Consider the following 12,978-nt stretch of genomic DNA (forward strand, 5'->3'; position numbering starts at 1 on the left):
GCTGCCAACAGCAGGGGGAAGGAAAGCCCCAATAGGCCCTGATCACTGGCCAGGCCTAGGGACCCTACCTGAGGGGTCCCAGATTGAGAGAGGACACAGGTCAGGCTGTGGGACACTCCACCCACCCATGCACAAATTTCATGCACCAGGTCTCTAGTCTATATATGAAAATAGATGAGAGAACAGTGAAAAAGGTAGGCATGTAAGCAAAATCTCTTTGAGTATGCCTTTTTAAAATGCAGTTTTAGCTCAGCCAGTGTGGTTCAGTGGTTGAGCATCGACCCATGCACCAAGAAGCCGCAGGTTGGATTCCCAGTCAGGGCACATGCCCGGTTTGTGGGTTGCCACTCAATCCCGAATAGGGCGTGTGCAGGAGGCAGCCAATCAATGATGCTCTCTCATCAATGATGTTTCTACCTCTCTCTCCCTCTCCCTTCCTCTCTAAAGTCAATAAAAATATATTTTTAAAAATTCAGTTTTTCTTTTAAACCTACTGTATAACATATCAAAAATAATACTGAATAAAATGGGGAAAAAACTAATTATATTTTAAATTCATAACATAATCACTAAGATAAAAAACTTCAGGTTTCACTTTGGGGAACAAAACCCAAGGGCAAAAAGAAATGCAAAGAAATTTTAAAATTAATTTAGTAATTTTATAGTTATTGATATTGGGATTATTTTTAAAGCTATTTTATGAATATGTAAGAGATAGTAAATAATTATGTTAATGTTATCAAACAAGGGTTACAGTGGAAGAGAAAGGAAATACTATCAAGTTTAAAAAGTAAATTTGAATTGGATTATCAATATTTAAATCAATTACACAGTATAATTTAAGCATCAAAATGTATAATAAGGCAATTAACTGAATTTATGAGTTCACAAGAATACTAAGAAAGGGGAAAATGGAGAGGGAAAGGAAGAGGGAGAGAGAAAGACAGCCAAAGAAAGTGAGGGGAAGGAGAGAAAACAGGTATAAAATAAAGCAAAATAAATAAAACAAAAAATTCATGTAGCACCACTAAAGGCAACAAAAGCCACTAGCACTTTAATGTAAAAAGTTGTCTATACAAAGATAGGCATTTATCCTTGTATTTTCTCTACAAACTATTTCAAGATAACCAAATAGTTCTTATTCAATAAGGATCCCAGTTTAAAAAAAAAAATATGGAAGGAAAGATCAAATTAGAAAACTTACTTTTTGCATCCCCCATTACCTTAATTGATTCAGGCCACAGTAATCAATGGCTAGAAGCAATATGAAAAAGTTGGGGAAGAACTTTATTACTAGCTACTCAATGTCAATTATAGTAACATGCAAAGCAAACACTCTATGACTCCAAATAAAAGCCACAGAGCACCACCCATGAAAAAGTCCTGCTAAAATGACTCAATGTAAACCTAATCAAGACTGTTGCACTAACTTCAATGGCCATTAAATGAAGGGCTTTGTGAAACAATTCCAATGACACTAAAAGGAAGTAAATAAACAAATCCAAAATGTGGACATTATACAGGATAATTAGTATAGGTTCTGCAATAAATCAGTGGTGGGGGTGGGGGGAGGGAAAGTGGGAGGATTGCTACAGATGGGAAAGACTTCAAAGACCTATATAATATAATATGTGGTCATTTCTTGTATTATGATTCAACTCAACTCAGAAAATTTGAAAAATAAGAAAAACTGGAGTACATATTATCAGTTTATACAAAGTATCAACATCTACACTAATAAAAGACAAAGATGCTAATTGACCATACCTTCACTATGCCCTAAGCCATGCCCACCAGCCAATCAGAGCAACTATATGCAAATTAACCCAACCAAGATGGAGGTCAGGAGCCACGTAACTGGAGCAAGCAGGAGGCTTGGTTGCCCGGGCGATGGAGGAAGCCAAGCTTCCCGGCAGCCCTGAGCCAGCTGTGGCCTCCACTCATGGCAACAAAGTTTCAATTATAGAAGACAAATAAATCCCAGATACCTGCTTCCAGCCAGCCTCCACTGGGAGCTTGGGAGGCTGGGGGTTGTGGCCAGCCTGCAAACAGCCATCAGCCCCTCACCCAGGCTGGCCAGTCACCCCAGGGGACACCCCTACACTGAAGGGGCTGTGGCTAGCCTGCAAACAGCCATCAGCCCCTCACCCAGGCTGGCCACACCCTCATGGGGTGAGGGTCCCCACTGGGGGGCTTAGCCAGCCTGAAAACAGCCCTCAGCCCCTCACCCAGACTAGCCAGGCACCCCAGCAGGACTCCCCCAATCCTGAAGGGGGTGTGGCAAGTCTGAAAAATGGCCCTCAGCCCCTCACCCAGGCTGGCCAGGCACTCCAGTGGGGACCCCCACACTGAAAGGGCTGTGGCCAGTCTGCAAACAGCCATCAGCCCCTCACCCAGGCTAGCTAAGCACTCCTATATAATAAAAGGGTAATATGCAAAATGACCCTAGCTGCAGAACTGGGAATGACTGGTCACTATGACACACACTGACCACCAGGGGGCAGACACTCAATGCAGAAGCTGCCCCCTGGTGGTCAGTGCGCTCCCACAGGGGGAGCTCTGCTCAGCCACAAGCCAGGCTGATGGCTGCCAGTACAGTGGTGGTGGTGGGAGCCTCTCCTGCCTCCTCAGCAGCACTAAGGATGTCCGACTGCAGCTTAGGCCTGTTCCCTGCTGGCAAGTGGACATCCCCCAAGGGCTCCTGGGCTGCCAGAGGGATGTCTAACTGCCAGCTACGGCCCAATCCCCCGGGGAGCGGGCCTAAGCCAGCAGGTGGTCATCCCCCGAGGGGTCCCAGACTGCAAGAGGGCAAAGGCCAGGCTGAGGGACCACCCCCCTGAGTTTACAAATTTTTGTGCACTGGACCTCTAGTTAATTATAATTGGTATCACAATGCATGTGGTTAAGTAAGAATGGGCCATATTATTAAAAACCATCTACTGAAGCGTGGAAGGTTAAAATTATATATTTTGGGGGTTTGTTTTTAAAAAGAAAAAGTAAGAACAAACCAAAAGTAGTGATGAAGCAAATGTTGAACAGGTTATGTGGAATCTTCATATATTTATTTTGTAAATGTTTGAAATTTTCAACATTATAAAAATGAAAGAAAACAAAACAAAACATAAGCGAACAGATAAAACTAATATTGAGGAGGCCTAAGTAGAACCAGGGCTAAGCATAGAAAGTTGACTTGCCTTTATTCCCCATCTACTCCCATACAGACCCTGATATTTCAGTCTATGTCACTTTCTTAATGATTCTGGGAGATAGGAGATAAAAACGATGGAACTCTGGGGACGCTCCAAAAATTTAAGCCATTAGTATTGTACCAGAATAAAGTTTTTAGTTCCTGATTTTTTGCAATCCTTGATTATTAATTAATCATTATTTAAGCTCCTATCATGTCCCTTGAGCATTTCATAAGTTAAATAATAAAAACAAAATTTTAAGCCAGGTAGTAAATAATATAAGATTTTTATATTAGAACTAGCGGCCGGGTGAACGGATTTGTTTACCAGTGGGGTCCCTCAGTCTGGCCTGCACCCTCTCACAATCTAGAACCCATCAGGAGACCTGCAAGGATCGGGCCGAAATTGGCAGTCCGACATCCCCTGATAGTATGTGTGCAAGGTGGCAGGTGGCCAGGAAGGAGTCTGAGCCTGGGCCGAGTGCCGCACCACTCCTGCTCATTCTGGCCCCGCTGCACCTACCGCTGCCGCTGCTTGGAAGCCCTGCAGTGAAGGCAGGAGAGGCTCGCACTGCTGCAGCTGCGCTTGCCAGCCATGAGCCCGGCTTCTAGCGCCCGTTGGTCAGCTGAGTGGCACTCCCACTATGGGAGCACACTGACCACCAGGGAGCAGCTCCTACATTGAGCGTCTGCTCCCTAGTGATCAGTGCACATCATAGTAACCGGTTGACCAGTCGTTCAGTCACTTAGGCTTTTATATATATAGATTATCACACTAGAAACATATAGAAGTAAGTTGAATTTCAGTTGGTAGACTAGAGAAGTTGAGTAGTAACAAGTGAAGCAACAACAGAACACTCCAAAACTTGACAGTAAAATATAAGAGAGATGAGGTGAGGATAGAAGTGAATGGCAAGAGGAAGAACTTGACATAAAACAGGTGATAAATGATGGAGTAAGCTGCCAGAGGAGACTGACCAGTATATTTATAGAATTAGAAGGACTGGCCCTAAACAAAAAAAAAGGACAGTTTTGTTGCTGAATTATACGAATTATAAAGTATGAAGGTGGAAATAGATACAGATATATGTATATAGATATACAAATGGAGTGATGGAGAAGATTAGGAAGGTGAATTATTTCTTCTAGGTAGTATTAGTAGCCTTAGCTAAGAATAAAAGATTAATACAAGTGATGTATGTAGGCAAAGGAGTGATGGAGTGATAAAAGGGTTTACCACAAATCACTCTGGCAGTTCCCACCAGAAAGCATAGGATCCATAAAAAATGATGGCATCAACCTGTGGTATTATATTCCCCATTAGAGCTCAGATCAATACTGGTTATAAGGAAAGGAACAGGAAGGTGCCTATACTAATAGCAAGAACTACGAACAATTACCCATTTGTCAGTGGTGGGAGCATATTCCTTTTGTAAAATTTAAAAATTATTTTATGTCCTTAGTAAATAAGGATAAACGATTAAATAAGTATGGCATGAATAAAATAAACAAATAATGGATGGTGGCCTATTCTTTAATAGGAATAAATGAAAAAATATAATGATAAGAAATAAATATCTATATATTAAAATTCCATTTTTCTCACCAATTCGAGTGATTTTATTATGTGAAAGTTCAAGATCTTGGATATTAGTGCAGCCATCCAAACCATGCAAAGAAGTTAGTTTATTTTTATTAAGAAGAACAACACAGAGATTTTCCAAATTTTCACAGTCGATAGTCTCAATATTATTTTCCTAAAACAAAGAACAAATGTAATTAGTTTTATTTCAATGGCTTCTAAAAAAAATTTAAAGCTCGCAAAAAGATGAGATATAATCTCCAAATGAACATCTAATTATCTAACTTAGAATAACCATGCAAAATGTATTACTATCTAGATGAAAATATAGAATCTATCTATATAAAACCCTCGTATGCAAATTGACCAAACGGTGGAATGACCCAACAACAGGTTGCTATGATGTGTGCTGACCACCGGGGGCATATGCGGAACATGGTGGGCCTCGGCAGCAGGTGGCAGAGCACAGAACATGGAGGGTGTCAGCCACCACGGGATGGTGGAGCAGGTGAGCGGGGGGCACCAAACCAAGGCAGGGCGCTAGTCACTGTCATCAGGGCAAGCCTCTAGTAGTTACTGAAAATTCTTTGCTCCCACGTGCCACGATCCCACCTGGCACTCGCACCTGCTGCCGGTGCCGCCCTGCTCACACCCACTGCTGGCACTGGAGCCGCCGCTCACACCCACTGCAGCCCCAATCACTCAGCGCCATCAACAGGTGCAAGTAGTGGCTGCTGGTCCCGATCACCCTGAGGGTTTCTTCACCTTCCCCTGCTCCTAAAGGGTGATCAGGGCAGCAGCCGCTGCTTGCACCGCTGATGGCACCGGCCCTGTTCGCACCCACTGCCGGCACTGGCCCCAATCTCTCTGCATCATCAGTGGGTGCAAGCAGGGCCGGTGCCATCAATGCATGGGAGCAGCAGGAGCAGGGCTGCCGGCAGACAGGGAACTGGGGGCCACAGCAAGAGGGGCTAGGCAGGGGCTCAGAGGATGAGCCGGGCAGTGGCATGGCAATAAGATCGGCGAGGCGGGTAGATGGCTGGGGGAAGGGAGGCCGCACCTGGCAGCCGCTAGGGACCCTACCCATGCACGAATATCGTGCACTGGGCCTCTAGTCATGTAATAAATCATTAACTGATCTTGTATTTATTGATAATCTTTTAAAATATTGAAAATAAAGAGGATGATCCTATACAATAAAAGGGTAATATGCAAACTGACCCCAATGGCAGAATGACTAGGAATAACTGGTCACTATGATGCACACTGACCACCAGGGGGCAGACGCTCAACGCAGGAACTGCCCCCTGGTGGTCGGTGCGCTCCCACAGAGGAAGCTCTGCTCAGCCACAAGCCAGGCTGATGGCTGCGAGTGCAGCAGCAGTGGCAGGAGCCTCCCCCACTTCTACGGCAACATTGATGTCCAACGTTGATGTCCTCTTGGGGAGCGGGCCTAAGCTGTCAGTTGGACTTCCCCGAAGGGTCCCGGACTGCAAGAGGGTGCAGGCCAGGCTGAGGGACCCCCTGAGTGCATGGATTTTCATGCACTGGCCCTCTAGTATAACAAGATATTTCAATCTAAATGAATAAGAGTTAATATTTGGTACTATATAAAACTGTTACTAAAAAAAAAACAGCCCTGAAATAATTGAAATCTCCCCACCTTCCCTCCTCAGTTCCTTCATCTCCCAAGAACACTAATTTCATGAATTAAGTATACATCTCATATATAGGTTTATATTTTTACTATACATATACATCTCTGCAATACATATATATTGGTCTCAGTGTCAAGGTCATGTGTCAAGGATGCATTAGCAACTCTCTCTTTTAAGACCTCAGAAAGATAAATGGACTTTTCTGAATAGACCATAGCAACTCTCTCACAAATATTTTTGAGGATAGCCCTAAGTGGTTTGGCTCAATGGATAGAGCGTCGGTCTGCGGACTCAAGGGTCCCAGGTTCAATTCCAGCCAAGGGCATGTACCTTGGTTGCGGGCATATCCCCAGTAGGGGGTGTGCAGGTGGCAGCTGATCCATGTTTCTCCCACATCAATGTTTCTAACTCTCTATCCCTCTCCCTTCCTCTCTGTAAAAAATCAATAAAATATATTTTAAAAAAATATTTTTGAGGATAGCCTTTGTCTAATGGAGTGAACTTAATAAGAAGCAGAGACAGCCCACAATGTTTTAAAAGAAAATGATATTTGTGAAAGTACCACAAGTTTGAACTGAAAAGAATATAATTAAAAATGAAAAGAAGCTTTTATGTGCCCCACCTTCTATGGGAAAGAAATTGAGAAAAAATTATCAACTGCAAAACAGCACACTTTTTGAGAACAAGGAAGTATGCCTTGAGGATGGACTCAAAAGTCAGTGCACAGAATCAAGAGTCATAGAAAACCATTACTGTGGAGCCAACCTGAATCCTTATTAGGGAACTGATAACTTCCCAAGGTACAAATCATAAACAGAAGGTATTTTAGGCATTCAGCCCCGGCCACAAATTACATAAGAGACCCAGTGAACAAAATATGAAGCAGAAGAAATACCCAGACAATCCTGGCCTCAATTCATGGCCCCCAAAACCATGAGCAAATAAATGATTATTATTTTAATTTGCTAAGTGATGTGGCCATTTGTTATATAGCAAAAAGTAACAAGAACAATCATCCACACACAGAGAGAAGCAATTCCCTGGTCATACTGCCTAATCATTTTCCCTCTATGGCTCTCAGAAATTTTGGCCCTTGATCTCTGTACAACATGAGTTACATGGTATTTTAATAAATGTTGTTATTTTTCAAAATAGTCATTTCTGAAATGTAAAGATGAGTTCACTTTATATTTTATTACAAGATAAATAATGAGAACAGAGGACATACCTGTACATCAATGTACTTCAGTTTTTTGCAGTTACTCAGGCCATGCAAAGAATTTAATCCACAGCGTCGAAGAGACAGAAGCTGAAGATTGGTACACTCTGCCAGTGTGGGAAGACTACAACCTGGCAAATCTTGAAATGTTATTCTTGTAACCTAGATAATTCAAAAAAATTAGAGTGCATAACATTATTTAACAGCAACAATCCCTGAGATCAGGGAACTATATCTGAGCAGACCATCTCCACCTGGATCTGATTGAAATGAGATGATTCTGTGCCTCACGCCACATATTGCTGAGACTTTGGGGTCTTTGGGACCTGAACCATGGAATGCAAACAACATTCTATTGCACGTCTTCTCTATTATAAAGGTATGAATCATTCCTGACTACTGAATAATGTAATATACCCAACCATATAGTATCTGTGCTAAAAAAAAAATCATGAATAATATTTTTTCTGTATTTTTCAAATATCTGAAGACCATGCATTTATAATATTTCATATTACTGAGATATTACTATAGACTTATCACTTCATAATGCTTTTTTTCTTAAGGAACTCCCTTTTTTGTCTTTTTTAGCTAAAGAAAACTCAATATCAAAGAAAGTTTTCAACTTTATATATACTAAGGGATACAATTATTGTCTTACAACAATAAATCAGAAATATTTTTTGATTAGGAAAATGCACTGCATTTTTTAAACTCAAGATTTCTCACCTTAGTTAAAGGGCAGAGGAATAATGTAATAATGTGTTGTTATTGTTTATTTCATTATAATTGAGTCTATGCACTGAAATAACTATATAAAAAAGAATATTTTCATATTGCCATATCAAAAGTCCTAAACCAGGTTTCCCATGTGCTGAAAGACAATTTAAAAATTATTAGCTTTATAAGAAGAGTAGTATCACAATAGTAGTATCACAATCAAAATAGAAATTCAAAAATTGTTAGTTGAAATTGAAAGCATTATTGCTTCAGAAAAAGCTGGAAAAGTATAAAATTTTAATTTTGATAACTCCTCTTCATATTGAAATTTTCTGTGCATGATATTAAACTAAAAGTTTTTAATTTACATATTTACATGAGTGAATAGGAAGATCATATGCTCATGAAGAGTGATTAAGAAGTGATTAAGTCTATTCCTTGCTTAAGTAACAAAAGAAACAATCCATATTTTTAAAACTTTGGGTGAATAAAAGCTTTTAGTTTCATAATTATTTTAGAAATTTCTCAGTCATAATCTAAACATATATTTTAGTGAAAATATTTTTCAAGAATGAGGATAAAATACATCCCTCCCCAGTCAAACAAAAGTGAGAGATATTTCAGTGCCCACAGCATACATTTTAGGCAGAAGGAAAGTGATATAGATGGGAGACCTATAATGAAAGTAAGAAAGACAACCAAAATAATTAGTAAGTCAGACAAAGAAAGACAGAAACTGCTCTAGCCAGTTTGGCTCAGACGATATAGCATTGGCCTGCAGACTGAAGGGTCCCAGGTTTAATTCTAGTCATGGGTGTGTGTATATATACATATATAAGAGTTCATTCTCAATTATTCTTGAGTTCAACCCAAGGAGTGCCAGTCACCCATGGTAAATTGAAAATACAAAAGCAACAAAAGCAATGATTATGTTTTGCTTTGCAGAACATCTGTTCTGTGCCACATCTCAAATCTATTAAACTTGAAGAAATAATATTGTGTAAAAATTCAGGCTGCAGAGATTGAATGTGAGGTATGATTAGATGATTAAGTAAAAGAGAATCTTACTTCACGTAAATTATGTACCACCACACCAGTTTATTTCAATTTGCCTTGTATAAGGAAAGTGAGTCATCTAATCTAAAAGTAAACCAGCTACTAAAATGCTGTAATTTATGCCATGTTAGAAAGCCATATCAAAAAATCCCGCCTGGGAGAGGAGAACCAAGATGGCGGCATAGGTTAACGCTGGAGTTTGCTGCCTTGAACAACTACTTCAAAAGTGAAACTAAAAGACGGAACGGACATCACTCAGAACCACAGGAACGCTGGCTGAGTGGAAGTCCTACAACTAGGAGGAAAGAGAAACGCATACGGACACTCAGAGGAGGCGCAGTGCTGAAGTCAAATTCTGAGGTGCGGAGTGCACGGAGCGGGCTGGCGGCGGAGGGCGCGGTTGGCGTTTTCAATCGGGAGGGAGTCGCAGACTCTGAGCTCCAGATACGGGCGAGTCTTTAGGGACCCAGACTCAAACGGGAGAAGCGGGACTGTCTGGCTTCGGTCAGAGCGAGTGCAGCTTTCTCTCTGAGCTTTGCAGCGGGTGCTGGGACTCAGAGAGGCAGAGCCCCTGGGGACAGGACTGAGAGCAGCCATAACTGCTCTCTCCGGCCCACCCTGTTGATCCTGTTCGACCCGCCCCGCCCAAGCCCTGCATAGAGGCATTTGCCGGATAGCCTCAGGCAAAGGCTAGATTAGCACCTCCCTAGAGGACAGAAGTTCTCTCACTGCAGACACAGCTGATTCTCACAGCCACTTGGCCTGGAGGTCAAACCCTCCCTGGTATTAGCTACAACAATCAAGGCTTAACTACAAGACTGCGCACAAAGACAACTCGGGGGTGCACCAAGAAAGCATAACAAAATGCGGAGACAAAGAAACAGGACAAAATTGTCAATGGAAGATATAGAGTTCAGAACCACACTTTTAAGGTCTCTCAAGAACTGTTTAGAAGCCGCCGATAAACTTAATGAGATCTACAAGAAAACTAATGAGACCCTCGATGTTATGATGGGGAACCAACTAGAAATTAAGCATACACCGACTGAAATAAAGAATACTATACAGACTCCCAACAGCAGACCAGAGGAGCGCAAGAATCAAGTCAATGATTTGAAATGCGAGAAAGCAAAAAACACCCAACCGGAGGGGCGGAATGAAAAAAGAATCCAAAAATGCGAGGATAGTGTAAGGAGCCTCTGGGACAGCTTCAAGCGTACCAACATCAGAATTATAGGGGTGCCAGAAGAAGAGAGAGAGCAAGATATTGAAAACCTATTTGAAGAAATAATGACAGAAAACTTCCCCCACCTGGTGAAAGAAATGGACTTACAGGTCCAAGAAGCTCGGAGAACCCCAAACAAAAGGATTCCAAAGAGGACCACACCAAGACACATCATAATTAAAATGCCAAGAGCAAAAGATAAAGAGAGAATCTTAAAAGCAGCAAGAGAAAGAAACTCAGTTACCTACAAGGGAATACCCATACGACTGTCAGCTGATTTCTCAACAGAAACTTTGCAGGCCAGAAGGGAGTGGCAAGAAATATTCAAAGTGATGAATACCAAGAACCTACAACCAAGATTACTTTATCCAGCAAAGCTATCATTCAGAATTGAAGGTCAGATAAAGAGCTTCACAGATAAGGAAAAGCTAAAGGAGTTCATCACCACCAAACCAGTATTATATGAAATGCTGAAAGGTATCCTTTAAGAAGAGGAAGAGGAAGAAAAAGATAAAGATACAAATTATGAAGAACAAATATGCATCTATCAACAAGTGAATCTAAGAATCAAGTGAATAAATAATCTGATGAACAGAATGAATTGGTGATTATAATAGAATCAGGGACATAGAAAGGGAATGGACTGACTATTCTTGGGGGGGAAAGGGGTGTGGGAGATGCGGGAAGAGACTGGACAAAAATCGTGCACCTATGAATGAGGACAGTGGGTGGGGAGTGAGGGCGGAGGGTGGGGTGGGAACTGGGAGGAGGGGAGTTATGGGGGAAAAAAAGAGGAACAAATGTAATAACCTGAACAATAAAGATTTAATTTTTTAAAAAAAATCCTGCCTGCCTGGTGTGGCTCAGTTGGTTAGAGTATCATCCTATGCACTGAAGGGTCGCTCCTGGTCAGGACACATATCCAGGTTTTGGGTTTAATCCCCAGTCAGGGCACATCTGGATAGATGTTTCTTTCTCTCTTCCTTGCTATTCCTCTCTCTCTCTTTCTACAATTAATGAAAAACATGTCCTCAGGTGAGGACTTAAAAATATACATATATCCTTAAGTTCGGTGACTTTTTTTTCTGGTTGTTATTTAAAGCAAGTTACCACTATGAGCAAAATACCAAAAAAATAAAAGAAAAAATAGTAAAACTTGGAAAAATTAAAATATATTAGTTGTCAATAATCACCAGTCTCCAGTCATATCCTTTTGTGATATTACTGCATAAAGTGGATGGCTCAGCATTTTCAATTGAAGAATTTATTTGATGAAACCAGCTATTAGGCAGCTCTCAAAAATCAATTTGCCTGTTTTTCAAATATGTGGGATCCACATTTGACAATGACAGTTAGGAGCCCTAGACTGTAGTCAACATAGTCAACAATCCTATAAAGTAGGTATTGCTCTTCCCAGTTTATAGAAGACAAAATTGAGATTCATAAAGGTCCAGTACCTTGCACAAGGTGACACACACAGTAAATAGGAGAAATAAAATTAGAACCCTGATCTTACCTGTTATACAGCTTGTTAGTGCTTTATTAAATTGCTCTCAAATAATTTTATATCAATTTCCTTTTTAATCAATACACTCTTGAAACTGTGACGTTAGTAATAATATGGAGATAAGATGAACATTCAGCCAGATTTATTTATCCATTCTCTCATTCATCCATCCCATAGTCAATTGATCAAAACCACTATTTGCCTGGCAATACGTAAGGGAGTATGGTCAAGAAGCAGATCTGATTTGCGTCCTAAAGGCTCAAAGTGAGAGATTAATATAAGCAAAATAAATTCATTACTGACCGAAATTCCGGAAGAGTAAATTTTCTTTTCTAAAGGTCCTCTCCAGAGGACCTTTCAATTATGGCAATGGGTGCTCAAGATAAGGTCAAAGATGGAAAGCTATGAGTTTAGAAAATCAAAGTAATAAAGTGAGTCATAGGTCAGCAGCAGTGGTGAATGAAAACACCATGATAAGCCATCTGCCAGAGTCATTACAAGATGATATTTTACAAGATTTCAATATTTATATTGCACATTTACATATATTTTTCATCCCTATACTATATAGTTTGAGGCTTCAAAGAAAAATTCAATATTTGAGGTAGTTGTTTGGAGTAGTGGTCAGAGGATTTCAGGATCCTTCAGAACGCTGCTACTCCAGGTAGTCGATGGGCCAGCCCCAACAGCACCACCCAGGGTCACTGTAAAAATGCAGAGCATTGGGATTGATCACCAGACCTGAGGAGTCAGAATCAGCCCCGGCGACCTGCGTACACATTGCAGTTTGGGATGCTAACTGCACTCTAAGAAGTAAAAGAAAG

General features: G+C 41.0%; 1 protein-coding gene across 1 annotated transcript in view; it reads right to left on the minus strand.

The window, feature by feature from the left end:
* The window catches only part of LRRIQ1 (leucine rich repeats and IQ motif containing 1), a 262,613-nt gene that overhangs the window by 224,154 nt on the left and 25,481 nt on the right, over nucleotides 1–12,978 (minus strand). Inside the window, exons 8-9 of the mRNA XM_036298965.1 lie at nucleotides 7,656–7,808; nucleotides 4,794–4,944 (exon numbers count right to left, since the gene is read on the minus strand). Of these exons, the coding sequence (XP_036154858.1) occupies nucleotides 4,794–4,944; nucleotides 7,656–7,808 (304 nt within the window). The remainder of the gene's footprint in view (nucleotides 1–4,793; nucleotides 4,945–7,655; nucleotides 7,809–12,978) is intronic.

The sequence above is a fragment of the Myotis myotis genome, unplaced genomic scaffold (genome assembly GCF_014108235.1).
Source record: "Myotis myotis isolate mMyoMyo1 unplaced genomic scaffold, mMyoMyo1.p scaffold_m19_p_3, whole genome shotgun sequence".
NCBI lineage: Eukaryota > Metazoa > Chordata > Mammalia > Chiroptera > Vespertilionidae > Myotis > Myotis myotis.